This window comes from Sinohyriopsis cumingii, chromosome 17 (genome assembly GCF_028554795.1).
Source record: "Sinohyriopsis cumingii isolate HCF-2022 chromosome 17, ASM2855479v2, whole genome shotgun sequence".
NCBI lineage: Eukaryota > Metazoa > Mollusca > Bivalvia > Unionida > Unionidae > Sinohyriopsis > Sinohyriopsis cumingii.
The window spans coordinates 83915499-83933439 of NC_142977.1; the positions used below are offsets into that span (position 1 = coordinate 83915499).

Genomic DNA, 17941 nt, shown 5'->3' on the forward strand with positions numbered 1-17941 from the left:
ACCACAGCCTAGCAAGTTTAGAGGATACATATAAAGACAGTACAACCCCTTAACTCCTAGTCTGCCACCACAGCCTAGCAAGTTTAGAGGCAAAACACAGCATATAAGGATAGTATATATAGTGGAGGAACCCGGGAAAACCCATAAATGGGGAATTTTTCTGGGGGTTTTCTGCATCAATGATAGAAGTATCAAAATGATATGTATCTCTGCAACGGATCTACTATATTGTATTGTATTATACAATGTAACTGCAGTTATTTTTTCTGTTTGTAGGTTAGAAACCATAAATATCCTTCTACGAGTATAATGATATTAATTACAACGTAGATGGTTAATTGACATACATGAATACATCGCAAATTTGAAATAGATGTACTGTACCATTTGATTTACAACAATTTTCCGATTACGATCATAAACACGTCTGCGGGGTCAAAGGGAAGTAACTCAATTACGTGAGTATGTTCAACGGAGTTATTCCCCTTCTTCAGGTTAGTAGCATACGAGTACACTACAGACCCAAATATTAAATAAATATTAAATAAATACATTGATTGAAATATTCTCTCTTCACCCATCTCTAAATTTATAGATAAAACTGCTTTGGCACTCTTATTATTACAACCGGTGTTTCCAAGTCTACAATTCTGACTTTGCATGACAATTCTCAGATTGGATAAATTATTATTAAGTTTATTTCTATCAATATGATCAATCACAAAACCATCTTTGATCAACCCCTTGTGACACTCGTATATGAATCGATGACAGAAATAATTTTTCTTTCCATCAGCAATAAATCTTAGATAACCAGTATAACTAATAACACCAACTGGTCTCTTCAACCTGCAATTTCTGATCACACCATTACGATTTTTGATTCGTAATTCTTGATGATAGGATGCTTCACAAACTCGTTCATATTTTGCTTCATTTATATAATAACAGTATTTGTTTAAATCATAATTTGCCTGAAAACTTATTTAGATAGTCCCCTATGGATTTTACAGATCTGTCACTGTCATTATTTTTTTATCATAATATCTTTTAAGTTCTCTGTATCGTTTTCCACCACAGCATGCACATAATTGTGTTTTTCCTTGTACTCCAACACCACATCTCAGGCAAGGTATTGGTCCCAAACTTCCACGGTGAACGCACTGCAAGTGTTGTCTGCAGAATTCATTTTTACAGAATTTATTACAAGGAGTCAATGAACCAATCATCAACCATTTGCATCGAGACATTATATAAAATATTTTTGATTTAAATACTTGTTTGAAATATAATATGAGCGAGTTCGATACATTGTCCCGAATCAAGCCCTGGAGCGCAGATGAATTTAATCTCAACAGAATATCTCCCAACCTACCGATGCGAGATCTGGTTGATCCGAAAAATAAAAGCTTGATTAATAAAATTCATGGCGCCAAGAAAGAATTTCACACAGATGGTGCATCTCATGTATGGTCAACGTTCAAGATTATACGCAATGGTGTCATCGATGCTATGATGAATAACGAATGAGCAGCAACTATCATTAATTATATTGATAATCGCAATCTTTTCAGAATAAAATTTGTCGTGCTAACAGAAACAGGTAATTGGATTATCCATGACAAATATAATCCTGTACACAAGGGTGAAAAAACTGTTATACTAAGTAAATATTCCAAACCAGGTCTATTGACTGGCATTGACAAACTGTATTATGAGCGAGCGTATCCTGACCGTGGTTATTTATGGAATCTATGTGATAAATGAAAAACCCAACGTTGATAAACTGGCGCCGATAAAATTTTCAAAAATAAACTGTGTGGCTGAATGAGTAACAGAACGTTTAACCATTTCGACTCGTGGAAACGGCTTAATGGATAAAAGACGTAAAATAATAAACACGTGGGGAGAAATGGTTAAAGATACCGGGGTGTCAATCAAAGATGTGGCTGAGTTAGGAAAAAACTAAAGTTCCCAATAACTGTAGTGACGATAACAGGAGAAATATTGTTTGAATCAAAATATAAATCAAAAGGAGCTTCGATCGAAATTATTCATCATAATGCACATGCGTGGACTAGCGCAGTAACAGTGTTTCCACAAAATCGAACTGTTAAAATTTACAGTGGAGACATGTTTGATTTTATCAACGAAATAAGTAAAGACGATCCTGTGTCACTATGGTTATTTTAGAGTTCTAACGACGAATCATGTGTGGAAGAAAAAAATTAATTTGATCAGTTTGTACGACCTAATGGCGTTATTTATCGAAAAGATCTTCTCCACGAGAAAATGAAAAATCTTGCACTGCAATATACTGATGATACTGACGAACTATTGAGCAACTGTTTTACTGTTACGTCAGTTGTGGCTCATTTTGCTAGAAAGAAAAATACGTGGAAACCAACTAGATTTGATTTTCTCAACGATACAATATCCAGTTGTGTCGAATACGGACACGGTGGATTATGGAATACTAAATACGATCACAGAGATGTTATTTCGGTTGATATGGTCGCATGTTATCCCGGAAGTTTTCTCGGGTATGGAGATTGTTCTGTGTACTTTGAGCAATTTGGTCATCCGGCGCACGAAATGACACGAGTATCAATAAATGGACCATTACCGGATCTTGACCTGACTGGATTCGCTTGTATTGAGTCATTCGAGTTTGCTATGGGACTTCATCCAATTTGTTATATTTGGTTTGGAAAACATTTTTCAGAAAAATGTGGGTACCAATAGTACTGTTACGGTATATGCTTGATTGTGCAATGTTAATATCATTGACGATCAGCGAAGCAATTATATCATATCAGAAACAAACCGAAGTTTGGTTACCACAAGAAAAACAGTATTCTGATGATGAAAACCCAGATAAAACAGATTACAAGAATAAAATTACAAAAGATCTTGGCAGAAAAATAATTGGTAAGTTAACTCAAGGAGGATCATACGATCATAAACGACATTGTGCAAGATGGATCATGGGCGATACTGAGTTAGATTTTATAATCGTTGATACAACGAAGAAAAACACATTTATAAGTCGAGAAATAGCTTTCTTGTCAAAAGGAACTAAACTAGGTACAATTGTGATTTGTTGTTGTTGTTGTTGTTGTAGTGTTTAACGCCATTTTTCAGCACATGATAGGCTATACATGGCGGCCAGTATTAATGGTGGAGGAAGAACCCTGAAAAACCCAGGGAAGAACCACCGACCCATGAGAACCTACTGGCAGGCTTTCCCACGTACCCACGCTAGCCGAGCCTTGGACTCAAACACACGCAGACAGAGGTGAGATGGCAGTGGTCCGTAACGGAGAGCGCTTTAGACCACTCGGCCACTCGGGGCCCCAGGTACAATTGTGAGCCACATGGACGGTAAGTCACCTCAATATACTCATTTAAGATCATCGATGCTCACGTATGTTTCAATAAATCTGTTATCGATGATCAATAAGGTTTCTAAGTTTGCTGTCAGAGTCGCCACGGATTCGTTTTATATCAATAAAGAATATTCAGGATTGCTAGAACAACTATATATCGATACTTGTGCACAGTGGGGTTCGTGGAGAAAAAAAAAGAAAACATACTCGATTATTCTGAATCCGCTGATGTCACGATTAAAGATATTTACCTGATAAATAATCAGATATCAATATTATCTTCTGCACCATCGGTGTACGATCCAATAACCAGAAATAAAATGGTTTATCTGAACGGACCAGGGGGTTCTGGTAAGACGACTCGAGCAATCAAATTATTTCAGAATTCAGATATGATTGTTTTAACGTCTACACATAGACTCGCGCGAGAGATAATACAACGAGGAGTACAATCGTGTACTTATCACAGCTTCTTCCGATGGAAGGGTAATGCATAGACTTCTTCGAGGATGGGTGAAAAATATATTCTGAGGATTATCATTTGGGATCAAATATGTACAGTACCGTTAGAAACCTTAAAAACATTTCTTGATTGGTTGTTAACAAGAAATACTGCTGTGAGAATGTGTGGCGATCATGGTCAACCACCACCTTTTGTTGGACCATCTCCACATGATTGGCTGAAAGATTTTGTTGACCACTTCGAAGAAGTGACTGATGATCATAGAGCACTTGATCCAGAATTAAGGGAGTTTAAAAAATTAATCAGACTATGACCAAATAAAATTCAATGTGCAGTAATGCATGAAGTGATTTCAGAAACACCCATGAAAGACTTTCTGCAAGCGTGGAGACCAAACGATTTGATAGTTGCAAGTAGAAAGATAGTCAGAGACACACTTCAGCATCGGTTGTTTCAGTTACAACGAGAAAAGTTTCTAACGTTGCCAGTTCCGTTATGTTATCGACCAGCAGATACACGATGACAAAATACTGATGTTGATATACCAGGACAGACCGAGAAACAGAATTTAGTGTTGAATGATATTGTCACAGTTGATGTCAATGTTGTTGAAGATGCGCTAAAAACAAATAAATCCCCGTGGATGCTAGGATATGCAATGACGATTCATTCATCTCAAGGATTAACTATCTCTGATACAGTTGTTTGGATCGTCGATGATCGTATCGAGTGGTCAAATTTGGTTTATCTCGCAGTGTCTCGAGTTAGAAGAATATCTCAACTACGAAGGATTATCATGAACGAGTCAGTGATCAATGATGATGATGTTGACGGTGACATAATAAAAAAAAAATTAGCTGGTTATAAACAGTGTGATAAAAAAAATAAACGCGACTTTGATCTTGACGTTGAATTTATTAATACGCTGAAACAGCAGCAGAATAATCACTGTGCAAGTTGTAATTGTATAATGTTATGGCGGTATCTGAAAAGTGATCCAAGACAATCTACCGTAGATAGGAAAGATAACCATCTTGGCCATACACGAGAAAACACGATGTTGACCTGTCTTGAATGTAATCGACGTAGGGGTGCTAGTTAAGTGATTGCATTGGTAAATTGAGTGCCCTCGGGAATCACCTGCTATTGTTCACGTGTAAAACCACGTTGAGGAGCAGTTGAATCTAGTCTGTAGATTGCTGATCTACCAGTAGATCTTGTCACGGTGGATATCTTATGTGTGGTAACACTCCAAATAGGATCAGTCGCTCTTTTTTTACCACCTTCAAGTTCACCTCGTTCATATAAATATCTTACGGTCACATTACCTAATACTGGCTGTGTTGAAAAATCACGTTGTTGTACAGGTATTTATTTTTTGGTAATTGTGTTAATAGGTTTCATACTGGTTGTTCGAGTAATCGTATTATTTAACGCAGCTATTACACTTGGTAATCTTGCAACCCATTCACGAGATCTTTTATCTTGAATGAATTCCTTCACGTACTGATATCCAAATAACCGCTCAGCAAGTGTTCAATTAAATCATTCAACAATTGCCTGTTCACGATAAATTGCAGTGTGTCCTCGTCTGATTTTGACATTATGTTGCTTCATTAACGATGATACTGGACCAAGAAATTCTTTGCCAGGATCAACCTGTAATAGTTGTGGCCATCGTAATGGTCCTCGTTGATAAATTCGTTCAAACACATCGGCTACTTCAGATGATGTTTTCATTGATAATGGTTCCGCTTCTTTATATCTACTTGCAAAGTCAATGACAGTTAACACGTATTTGTATGTTATTTGACATCTACGTACTTTAATCGTATCATAAGATAAAAACAGAATATCTGCTTGATGAACTTCATTAGGAACACTAACATCGAAATACGCGTACTGAATTTGTTTCGGAGATGGTAGGTAAATTTACCATACTGCTTGTTTGGATAACCACGCTTTAGCAGTAGACTGTTTGACTTTTGCTGCATCAGCAAGTTTACTAATTGCTGCTTTACCCCTCCAATATCCCCTTGGACTATAATAAATTGATTCCATTTATAATTAATTACTAGCTCCTAATACGAGTTTACCTTTCATCGCAGATTTTACTAACCAATTAGCTAATGATTCTCTGATATTTTTATTTTTTATGGAATCTAGCAAATGAATCAACTTCACATCTGCAATATGCCTATGTTGTAGATCTTTATTTTTATAAGCCACATCATGAACGTGACATGCTTTATCAATATCATTTGTGGCATGCTCACCTGGTTTTGGTTGATCCTGATTGTCAAGCCTGAAATCAAGTTGAGTACCAGGACCACAATAATTATATCCTGGTAGATGTTTTTCTCCACGGTATTTAGCCCATGGGGTTCCTGGGAAATTTGACATTAATTTAGCAATATCACCACCATCTTTTCTGGGTAAAAAAGAAAACTTTTTTCTGTTACATACTGAACCTTCCACCATATGCTATTCTCGCATTTTTTGTTGCAACCGTAGATAGATCATTAGTTGGAGTTTTAACTCTGCAACGTAAACAATACAGATTCATATTATTTATATATGGATATAATTGATTTCTCAGCGACACGAAAACAAGAGCCAGTTAAACCCCATCCTGCGTTGCCAAATTCGATCAGAATGATAATAATAGGTCCATCTGGATCGGGTAAGATGCAATTATTACTTAATCTGATAATGAGATGGTTAAAGATTTCAATGAAAACGCAAGATTACTGGATGAAGATAATAATGTTGTAGAGTTTATAACCGATATTGATGAAGCGCCGAGCGTTGATGTTTTAGACGGATTTATTAATAATTTAGTTGTATATGATGATGTGATGCTGGACAAACAATCAAATCCTGCCAGAATTTTTTCACGTGGCAGACATAAAAACACTGATGTGATTTATGTTACTCAGAGATATGCACAAATACCAAAAGTAATCAGAGATAACTGTAATATTTTAGTTATGTTTAATGGAGCTGATACGCACACGTTGCAAAATATTCATCAAACTTGGTGTAGCAGTGACATGGATATAATTAAATTCAGAAATTTCTTTTCACAAGCACAATCAACCCAGTACGGGTTTATAACAATAAATTTGCATGACCCTAGAACAAGATATCGTATTGGACTTGTTAAAATTTTTGGATAAATTGACAGCAGCAGAGGGGGCGGGACCTCCGGTATGTAAACACAAATTTTGATAAAAACTCTCGGTCAGGTTAGCAGTGACCTTATTTTTTTTATTTCGGAAGAAGCTTATATTTTAAGCAAATGAGGTTCCAGACAAGTGGTCTGTTCGCCCCCTCTGCTGCTACCTGAATATGGCAGACTACTCCAACCACTGTGCTGAAACAAAATTGGCAACAGATGGACATACAATACCATAGCATGATCAGCCAAATAAAAACCAATAATACCAACTCTATCATTTGCCCAGGCAATGAAGTCTCCTTTCCATTTAATTTCCCTGATAGGTCCTTCTCCCTCATGGAGAATGGTTGACTTGTTACGGCCAAAGAATCCCTTCTCAGTTAAGACCAGCTGAATTTTTCAAAAAAAGTAAGGAATATAATCACATTTAGATATCAAAATAGTTGTAGCAGTTGATAATAATATAAATGAAACTAACATATAAATATGAACAGAGATATAAATGCATGTGCTTATTATCTTCATGGATATACATAGTTAAGTCTGCCTTTTATGCTCACTCTGGGAAAAGGCAAACTGACCCTCACAAATAGATTCACCTTGCAAAATTGAATTTTGAACAAATATCATGCACCTATTATTGTTGTTGTTATTATTATTATTATTTTTATTATTATTATTATAATTATTGTTATTAGTATTATCTAATGCGCTGTGTTGATTGATTTAGCTGGGTTTGGTGGCTGTCTGCTGCTGCCACCAGCCTGATGAGATTCAAGGTTTGCCTCAGAGATGCTTAATCTCTGAGATTGAAACTCGAGAAGGTTGACTCTGCATGCCAGCCAACAGCTTCCACTATATCTTGGATCAAAACATTATGCTTGAAAGTGAGGCTTGTAGATCTGGCTCAAATCTCATGAGCTGTAATCTTCATGAGGTGACTCTGGACTTAGAAGACCTCAGAGTATGCTGATCTCTAAATAAGAGTACCTTAGGCTACTCAACCACACGGGGACCCAGATGAAAAATGTAGAGATATAGACTATTTTAAACATAACTTTAAATTAATTCTTTGTTTTATTCACATATTTCCATATCTGAAGATTAACTTCCCTATTTCTTCTGAGAAAATATTTAGGTTTTCAGCACAGCTGTGACAGTTGCTTTATTTTCTGCATGTATTTTTATTGGATGTAACCTGTATATAAATGTTACTTGCTTTGTGCCTAGATTCAAACACTGCACAAGAAGTAAACAAATATGAGACTATAATAGCATATTAATATATATGATATATTTTTGTTAAAAAATACTATTTAAACGCCTTGCATCAAAAAAGAGTTTTATTCCAATTTTGAAAGTTCTGAAACTGAATCTAAATCTATTTTGTCAGGAATTTCCACATTTTGGCTGACAAACTATAAAGCTATTCAGTATACTGCATATATGGTCATGGATGACAATTAAATTGGCTAAAATTTAGATTAATCACTGACACTTTATTTTACTTCATATAGTTGAACAACCATATATTGGGATAAACACCTCTAACCATCATTTAATCCTTTGTAACAAAGACTGCATAAATAGCAAAGATTGCTCTAATAAAGTATTTAAAAATAATTTGTCTTGCTACAGTACCAGTTTTGTGAAATTTACAACTCCAACGTACGGTGTCATTTGTAAACTGCAGTAAACAAGACTAAAGTATATGTCACTAACTGCCATTGTAGTGCCGAAATCATGTGAATAGCCAGTAAGAGTAACATCAAAGGGAGTAATGATGGATATAAGCAGTCAATTTAGAGGTTTGTATTTTTTCTTTATCTTTATGAAAACTCACAAAACGCCGGTAGTCCTTATGTCCCAGTGAGAAATCGTTTGAAAGGGCTTCAGTGTAGGTTTGAGTACGTCGTTTGCTTTCCAGTTAATCCATAATGCCTGGAGGGTGAATGAGCTCATTGTCTTTAATACTAGTAAGTGAGAATCATTTCCGGATTTTTTTAAAATCATTTTTTATTTCTTTTGTTAGTGTTTCACCAAGCTACCATCTGTTTACCTGGGTGCAGATGGTAGGAACATTTGTTATGGAGCTATAACGCTGTTGATTTAAACTTCGTCTCAGAATAAATGTATTGTTTCTTGATGAGTTAATTATGTCTTTTGGTTTCATTCATTGGTACATAATATATATTTATTCCACATTTCCCCAAAATCTGATCAAAACCGATAGATTTTATAACGTCAACACTAATAACAATGGATGGCAGAATCTCCGCTGAAAAAAAGAAGAATTTTAACACTGGAAGAAAAGATTAATGTCATTGAAAGAAATGAAAAAGGCGAGACCACTTGCAAAATAGCAGTCAGCTTAAGCATCGGTAAAACGCAAGTTCAAAATGTAATCAAAGACAAGAAGTCCATTAGAAACGAACGGCAGAAAGGTGCACAAGCACAGAGGAAATATGCCACGGCACGACGGACAGTTTACGGAGATCTGAACGAGCGAGTATGGGAGTGGTTTTGTGTTGCAAGGAGTAAAAACATACCAGTAAGTGGAAAGTTGATTCAGGAAAAGGCAATAATTGAGATACATGTTCAGACCAAATAGCTGAGTAAAACATATCAACAAAGAAGTATAATGGATTTCTTTTAAAAAAAAACAAGTGAATAAGTGTATAAAATAAGATATATACATTATATGTAACTGTTCATTTTTTGTACATATTAATGTGATGTTGAAATATAAATTTTATTCTCGTTGCTTGATAAATGTATATCTTTATTATATAAAGATATTTTGAGAGGAATGCATGCAATATTTAACAAGATTTATGCATAAAGGATATGATACATGTACAGTGAGTATGGGTATTATTTATTTTTCAATAATGCTAACTACTGACCCTGAAAACCAGTCCATTTTCACACACCTCTTATGAGAGACCACCTGTCTTGAGAGACCGCTTTTGGTTGGCAGAAGGGGTGGTCTCTCATAACAGGTTTTACTGCATATATTTATTTTGATATAGTTAAATAGTGCATTAAATTAATTCTGCTGATAAAATAATAATAATAATAATAATAATAATAATAATAATAATGCTATTTGGCACATATTATTTGTTCAAAACCAAGTTTGAAATGTAAGCTTGCATTCCGAGATTATCTGTGTGCAAGGGTCAGTTTGCCTTTTCCTCATGAGTGGCTGCCATTGACGGGTTTGAATGTATTGCTAATAACACTTTCATGGATCATATGAACCACTTGAAATTGAAGGACTAGGTTACATACAGTAATTATGATACCTCCTGTAAAGCTGGAATCTGTCCAATTAATAAAATAACATACAAAAACAGCTCTTGTAATGCAAATGCCCCCCCCCCATCTCATTTGAATGGTGTTATACTCACCAAAATGTATCAATTTACAAAGTTGCATGAATCTGCTGACAGTCTGTGCCTGAGAAATGAACCTAATCACAAATTAAACGTACCTGGCTACGCAGAAGGAAGGATGGATGAATAGGATGGATAGACACATAATGATAACAAAATCATGACGTGACATAAAACCACATCATCTGCTATTACCAAATTATCACTTGCGACAGTATTACCTTATCATTCCCTGTGACAGTATTACCTTATCATTCCCAGTCATAGCATGACCTTATCATTCCCAGTCACAGCATTACCTTATCATTCCCTGTGACAGTATTACCTTATCATTCCCAGTCATAGCATGACCTTATCATTCCCAGTCACAGCATTACCTTATCATTCCCTGTGACAGTATTACCTTATCATTCCCAGTCATAGCATGACCTTATCATTCCCAGTCACAGCATTACCTTATCATTCCCTGTGACAGTATTACCTTATCATTCCCAGTCATAGCATTACCTTATCATTCCCTGTGCAGTATTACCTTATCAGTCCCAGTCATAGCATGACCTTATCATTCCCAGTCACAGCATTACCTTATCATTCCCTGTGACAGTATTACCTTATCATTCCCAGTCATAGCATGACCTTATCATTCCCTGTGCAGTATTACCTTATCATTCCCAGTCATAGCATGACCTTATCATTCCCTGTGACAGTATTACCTTATCATTCCCAGTCATAGCATTACCTTATCATTCCCTGTGCAGTATTACCTTATCATTCCCAGTCATAGCATGACCTTATCATTCCCAGTCATAGCATGACCTTATCATTCCCAGTCACAGCATTACCTTATCATTCCCTGTGCAGTATTACCTTATCATTCCCTCTGACAGTATCACCATATCATTTCCTGTGACAGTATTACCTTATCATTCCCTGTCACTGTATCACTTTATCATTCCCTGTCACAGTATTACCTTATCATACCCTGTCACAGCATTACCTTATCCCTGTCACAGTATCACCTTATCATTCCGTCACAGTATCACCTTATCATTCCCTGTCACAGTATTCCCTTATCATTCTCTGTCACTGTATCACCTTATCATTCCCTGTCACAGTATTACCTTATCATTCCCTGTCACAGTATCATCTTATCATTCCCTTTGAGAGTATTACCTTATCATCCCCTGTCACAGTATTACCTTATCATTCCGTCACAGTATCACCTTATCATTCCCTTTGAGAGTATTACCTTATCATCCCCTGTCACAGTATTACCTTATCATTCCCTGTCACAGTACTACCTTAGCATTCCCTGTCACAGTATCACTTTATCATCCCCTTTGATAGTATTACCATATCATCCCCTTTGATAGTATTACCTTATCATCCCCTGTGACAGTATTACCTTATCATTCCCTGTGAAAGTATCACCTTATCATTCCCTGTAACAGTATTTCCTTATCATTCCCTGTAACAGTATTTCCTTATCATTCCCTGTGACAATAGTTCCTTACCAACCCTGTGAAAATATTACCTTATCATCCCCTGTGACAATAGTTATTTGCCATAACCTGTGACAATAGTTCTTTACTATCCCCCTGTGGCAATATTACCTTATCATCTCCTGTGACAAATTGTTTAGCACTGGACTTGTAAAACAAGGGATCTAAGGCAACTGCTTTCACCGGTCTGTCAAAATTTATAACTTGGTTGTTCTCTGGTGCATAGAGACCAAAAATATGAACCTGTAATAATAATAATAATAATAATAACAATAATAACAAAATAAATCCTTTATATATTTACCATAAAATGCCATGAATAATATGTGACCACAGATACTATGTAGGCATAGTTAAATCTGTAAAGATCAATTGTAACAAATATCTTAACACATATAATGCACATAATATTATCATACAACTAAACCCTCGCTTTCTTGTCTGCCGTTCCTCAATGGCTGAGTATGTAACACTAATTGTAGAATGAAATTAGCTGAAGGTGATTATTGTTTAAGCTCATTGTTGTATTTACTTCATACTTACATAGGCATCCGTAAGAACTTATTATAGTCATAGTGATTGCAAATTTACATAGACGCCTGTAAGAACTTATTATTCTTGTTCTGGCTGCATATTTACACTGACACCTGTAACAACTTATTTTTGTTTACTGGATGCATATTTATAAGAGTAGCTGTGATCTAACTTTAATGAAAAATGGAGAAATAATTCCCTTGACTGGAATATGGCATATCCATTGAGATTATGGTTACTGGTGTGACTTCTGATCACATGATTGCAAAGACTGCAAAAGTGAACAATCCTTTCATGACAGGGTTTAAGAATTTTTTTAAAATCTGCTCTTGTATGCCACAAGATATCTGGAGAACACATTATCACCCAAGGCATTCTTTCATAACAAAGAAATCAGTAAGCATGCAGATTATAAAATCTGGGGGTCATTGCAGACTTTGTTTGTTTGTAACTTTGCTGCAATAACAGAAAGATTTAAATGTTTAAGTGTAACTTACTACAAAGAAGATGAATCATTAGCCTCTTTGATTTTTTAATAAATTGACACTGATATATTCTCCCTCAGGAACCTCTCATGTAGTGACACTAATTCACACCGATATATTCTCTCTCCAGAACCTCTCCAGAAGTGACATTAATTGACATTGATATAGGCTCCCTCCAGAACCTCTCCTGTAGTGATGCTAACTGATATGACATATTCTTCCTCTGGAACATATCCTCCAGTAGGGCCAATTCATATTGATACATTCACCCTCAGGAACCTCTCCTGTAGTTACGTAATGTTAATTGATATGGCAATGATTTAAGGTATTATTATTGTCTGTAAACATTAACAGATTGAATTTTAATGAAAGAATACAAACAGAGTTCATTCAAATGAAGTTTGGTTTAAAATGGTGACCATAATCATGTGGACTGTCAACAATGTACTTAATATATTTGGACCTTTCATGCAATAAACATTAGAAATAAGGCAAGTTTTCCTAATTAAACTGTCTTTTTAATCACATTATGCAGTTTAGGCAGGACTTCCTATGAAACTGTCCTTGATCAGAATTGATTTTACAGTATTGCTATGTCAATGAAACTACTAATTTTCCCCTTATTTTCAAATATTTTTTGAAAATTGTGATTTATAAACAATTAAGAAAGTTTAAACCAGTTTACAAATGTTTTGTGTAAACAGAGCTCAAAATCAATAATTTCCAATTTGCAATCATTTCCAACACATGAAACAACCATGAGTTCTTACCTAGTGCTTGTATGATTGGCAGGAGAAATCTGCGAAAATTCTGTTCCAATTCATAATGTACAGAGCTGAATTTGCAGTGAAATTATTTTAATAAATGTGTGCATTATATTGTTTCATGTGCTAACTAGTTGTTAACCTTGTGAACCCAAGATCCAATTAAGCCTTTCTTTATAAAAACTAGAAGGCATATATAGATCTAATATTGTATTTACTCAATAATGTCGGATCTGACTGCAATATGTATAGACCCCCCAGATCTGTCATCATGAAATGTGCTGGCAGATCTGGTTCAATGCAGTTTGAAAGGAATAAAACATAGAACAAAGAACAGGAACCCTGATCTGCTGACACATTACGCATGCATACAATGTGCATAGCATATTTCATAGGTCTAACTTAAGTGATGTTTGCTTCAATGAGAAAACATGGTGTTTGTCAAAACAAACCACCAAAACAAACCAAATCAAAGTCCAAAATGTTAAGAAATGTCAAAAATTGCTGTAATGACTTGAAAATCTGAGTAAGTTAACAAGTCAGCCTCTAATAACTACGATAAAGTACAACTGTATGCAAACTTTCATAGTTCTAAGTTTAATAGCGTTTGTGCTGTTGTGTTAACAATGATTAAAGACAGGTATATGGACATCTGGGCATGAGGACATAAAGATGGACAGTAGCAAAACAATAAGTATCTTCTGTTATTGCAGCTGGGGCTTAATGAGCTCAGTCAAAAGTAATTAAATAAACTCATTTGCTTCCACGAATTTCACTTAATATCAGCTTCATGTAAATGCAATTTTCAGGTAATCTTCAACATAGATGTTGCTTGTGATCACAAGTCTTGATGATGTAACCATTCACCAAATTGGATTAAGTCTTTCCAAAAATAAACCTCCAAAGCAGTAACAATATTAATCAAATAATTCCAAAATCCCCTCCAAATATTATTATGACTGGGGGTTTAAAATATGTAATAAAAAAGAGTAAGAAGCAAGAAGCTTTGTAAAATTCAACAAATAATTTATTTCCCAAGAAAACAAAGTGAAAATGAAAAAAGGGACTTGCAGCATTGAGAATTAAATCCCAAATACTCCTCTAATTACAGACACAAGTCCTAATAATTAAAGTTCTGAATAAAATTTAATGGAAATCCAAATTAAATCCAAAGTAGGAAGTGTTGATGTGTCTCTGGTGACCCATATTGTGGGTGTGTGCCAACAGTATTTTGTTGGATCCAATGATACAATCCAAAAATATATTTGCTTATTTGAAATTTCACTATAAATTCAAGTTTTTATTTCTAAGAAAGTAATTTTGGATAAGCACTTTAAATAAACAAAATTCCAGAACAAACAAATTTCTGGACACAAAAATAATACAAGTGGTTCTGCTAAGATCTTGCAGCATAAATAAGCAATTTCTAGAAAAAAAGAAAATATAGTCCTCTACCTGACCTCAGGTCATGATTAGCATTTTCTAATAAAAACTATTACCTAACGGAAAGTTTCCTTCTGGAAGGTTCATAATGTTTACAAAATAAAATCTTAGTTATAATTAGAAGTCTATTACTAAAATTATAATATAAGATGTAGTAAACAACAGGCAGACCTGACTTTACGTGGGAAATTGCCAAAGTTCTAAACTCTGATTGAGATAAACATGTTGTTTATGAAACCAAAATCAATGATATAGGTCAGGTAGAAAATGAACTCGATTTTGGACAAGGTCAAGTCCAGTGTACAATGTTACATTATCAATTGCATATATTGAAATTTAAAAAAAAAAAATAACAAAAAATTGTATTAACAAGCAATGGAAAGTAAATAAACATGACAATACATGCATAATAGTTTGACCAAAATCTATTCAGAAATTAAGCCTCTAGACGTGTAACAAGCACCTGTTCACAGATACAGTAACGACAATACATAATGGATGATGCATGGTACATGACAATTACCAGATGCACAATATGTTAATCTGGATGTTCAAATGAGCATAGTGATGTCAGAAATTCTGGTGTGCAAGAATGTGAATATATTAACTGGACCAGAATGTGATGGATGCATTTTTATGCTAAAAATGGGGATAACTAAATGCTTATCAGACTGAATCAAGGCACAATGTATAAGCATGAAATAAAAGCATACCAAGTTTCATAAAGTGTGATGGATAGCAGGATGGACAAGCTGACTCCATGATACTCCTGCAAACTTACTGTTATTTAGAAACCTAAACAAACAGGCCAATCGGCCACAAACTCAACCTCTGGAAACACTGGGAATCAAACGTGATACCATTAAGGTAGTAAATATGTGACTTAATCATTGTGTAGTCCAGACAAACTAACAGATTTAGTACTCAATTTGTCATCATCTGAGTTAGTACTCACTTTGCCATCATCAGTTAATACTCACTCTGCCATCAGTTAGTACTCACTCTGCCATAATCAGAGTAACTACTCACTTTGCCATCATCAGCTAATACTCACTTTGCCATCAGAGCAAATTCTCATTTTGCCATCCCCAAGTTCTCATTTTGCCATCCCCAGAGTTAGCACTCACTTTGCTCATCAGTTAGTATTCACATTGCAATCATCACAGTTAGTGCTGCCTTTGCTCATCAGTTAGTACTCACATTGCAATCATCAGAGTAAGTACTCACTTTACCATCACCATAATCAGTACTCACTTTACCATCATCAGAGTAAATACTCACTTTGCCATCACCAGTTAGTCCTCACTTTGCCCTCATCAAAGTTAGTCCTCACTTGCCTTCATCAGATTTAGTACTCACATTGCCATCATCACAGTTAGTACTCACTTTGCTCATAAGTTAGTACTCACATTGCAATGATCATAGTAAGGACTCACTTTGTCATCACCATAATCAGTGCTCACTTTGCCTTCATCAGTGTAAACACTCACTTTGCAATCATCAGTTTGTACTCACTTTGCTCTCATCGATGTTAGTACTCACTCTGCCATCATCAGATTTAGTACTCACTTTACCATCATCAGTTAGTACTCACTTTGCCATAGTCAGTTAGTACTCACTTTGCCATCATCAGTTAGTACTCACTTTGCCACCATCAGTTAGTACCCACCATGCCATCATGTTAGTACTCACTTTGTCATCATCAGTTAGTACTCACTTTGCCATCATCAGAACAGCTGGCAATGTAGTCTCCATTTTCATCCACACTGATCTGGTTCACTGTTGTTGTGTGCTGAAAATACAAAGTATTTCCGCTCTTATCCGATGTAAGATGTATGGATCATCCAATCTGTGCTTAAAATTTTGTGTGAATGATATGCTCTGCCAATGATCAACAAGCTTGAGTCCACATTAATATTTTTCAGTACAAATTCAATAACCCACTTATCACATACTTGAAACAAAAAGGTTCAAAATAAATGATGACGTAAACATAGTTATTTTGTACAGTGTATTTGAAATAAAAACCAAAACATAACGCTAAAACTTACAAATTCTAATTTTCATGAATTTGACACCTCATCAATCATAAATTCTCCATGACTAAATCCCACTCATGCTTACTTCTTCAGGATGTAATACAAAGCAGTAAGTTTTTATAGTGGCAAAAATGATAATATTCTGTCTTGCTTTGCCAATGAAGCATCTGAATTCTCCATCAGCATCATGCGTTGCTATGATCTGAGCATATTATACTGCTTTCAAGCAGGGGGTGGTCTGTGGTTAAGGATCGAAAACTAAGTCCAGCTTGTACAAAGTGTACATTTGTGTCCTTTCGAGCGGCACTGCTACAAATTTTTATAACTTAAATTTCTTATCTGCAAAGTGAAACCAAATTTGTCACATGGTTAATGCCAATGTCCTCTCTACTATCTGTGTCAGCCACCATGGCTATAGCAATGACAACTATATCGAATTGTGTGTGGTTTTGATTTTTAAGGTAGCCTGAACAAAATTTCAGTCACATCGCTACGATGTCTGCAGTGTGGCAGTTTATAGTGATGTCTAGCAGTAAGGAATGATGTCCCACCCAATCACAATAACCTGACACCAGGCAGACCAGTCCTAACACTAACTTCTTAATGCTGAGTTCCAAGTAAAGTAGCTGCTAGTACCATGTTTAGAAGTCTTTGATATGATTTTGTGAAAGGTTTGAACCCACCAGCTCCCATATTTGAGGTAGATTCTCTAACCATTTAGCCCACTGGAGCAGTTCCCATCA

At 35.4% G+C, this 17941-nt stretch overlaps 1 protein-coding gene across 4 annotated transcripts in view; it reads right to left on the minus strand.

Annotated features, from left to right (window-relative positions):
- Positions 1-17941, minus strand: part of LOC149779341 (vacuolar protein sorting-associated protein 41 homolog) — a 248459-nt gene that overhangs the window by 203957 nt on the left and 26561 nt on the right. For all 4 annotated transcript variants that reach the window (XM_089939958.1, XM_089939957.1, XM_089939960.1 and 1 more), the window contains 3 exons: positions 16877-16951; positions 12045-12176; positions 7304-7423 (listed from right to left, as the gene is read on the minus strand). In XM_089939958.1, the coding sequence (XP_089796084.1) occupies positions 7304-7423; positions 12045-12176; positions 16877-16951 (327 nt within the window). The remainder of the gene's footprint in view (positions 1-7303; positions 7424-12044; positions 12177-16876; positions 16952-17941) is intronic.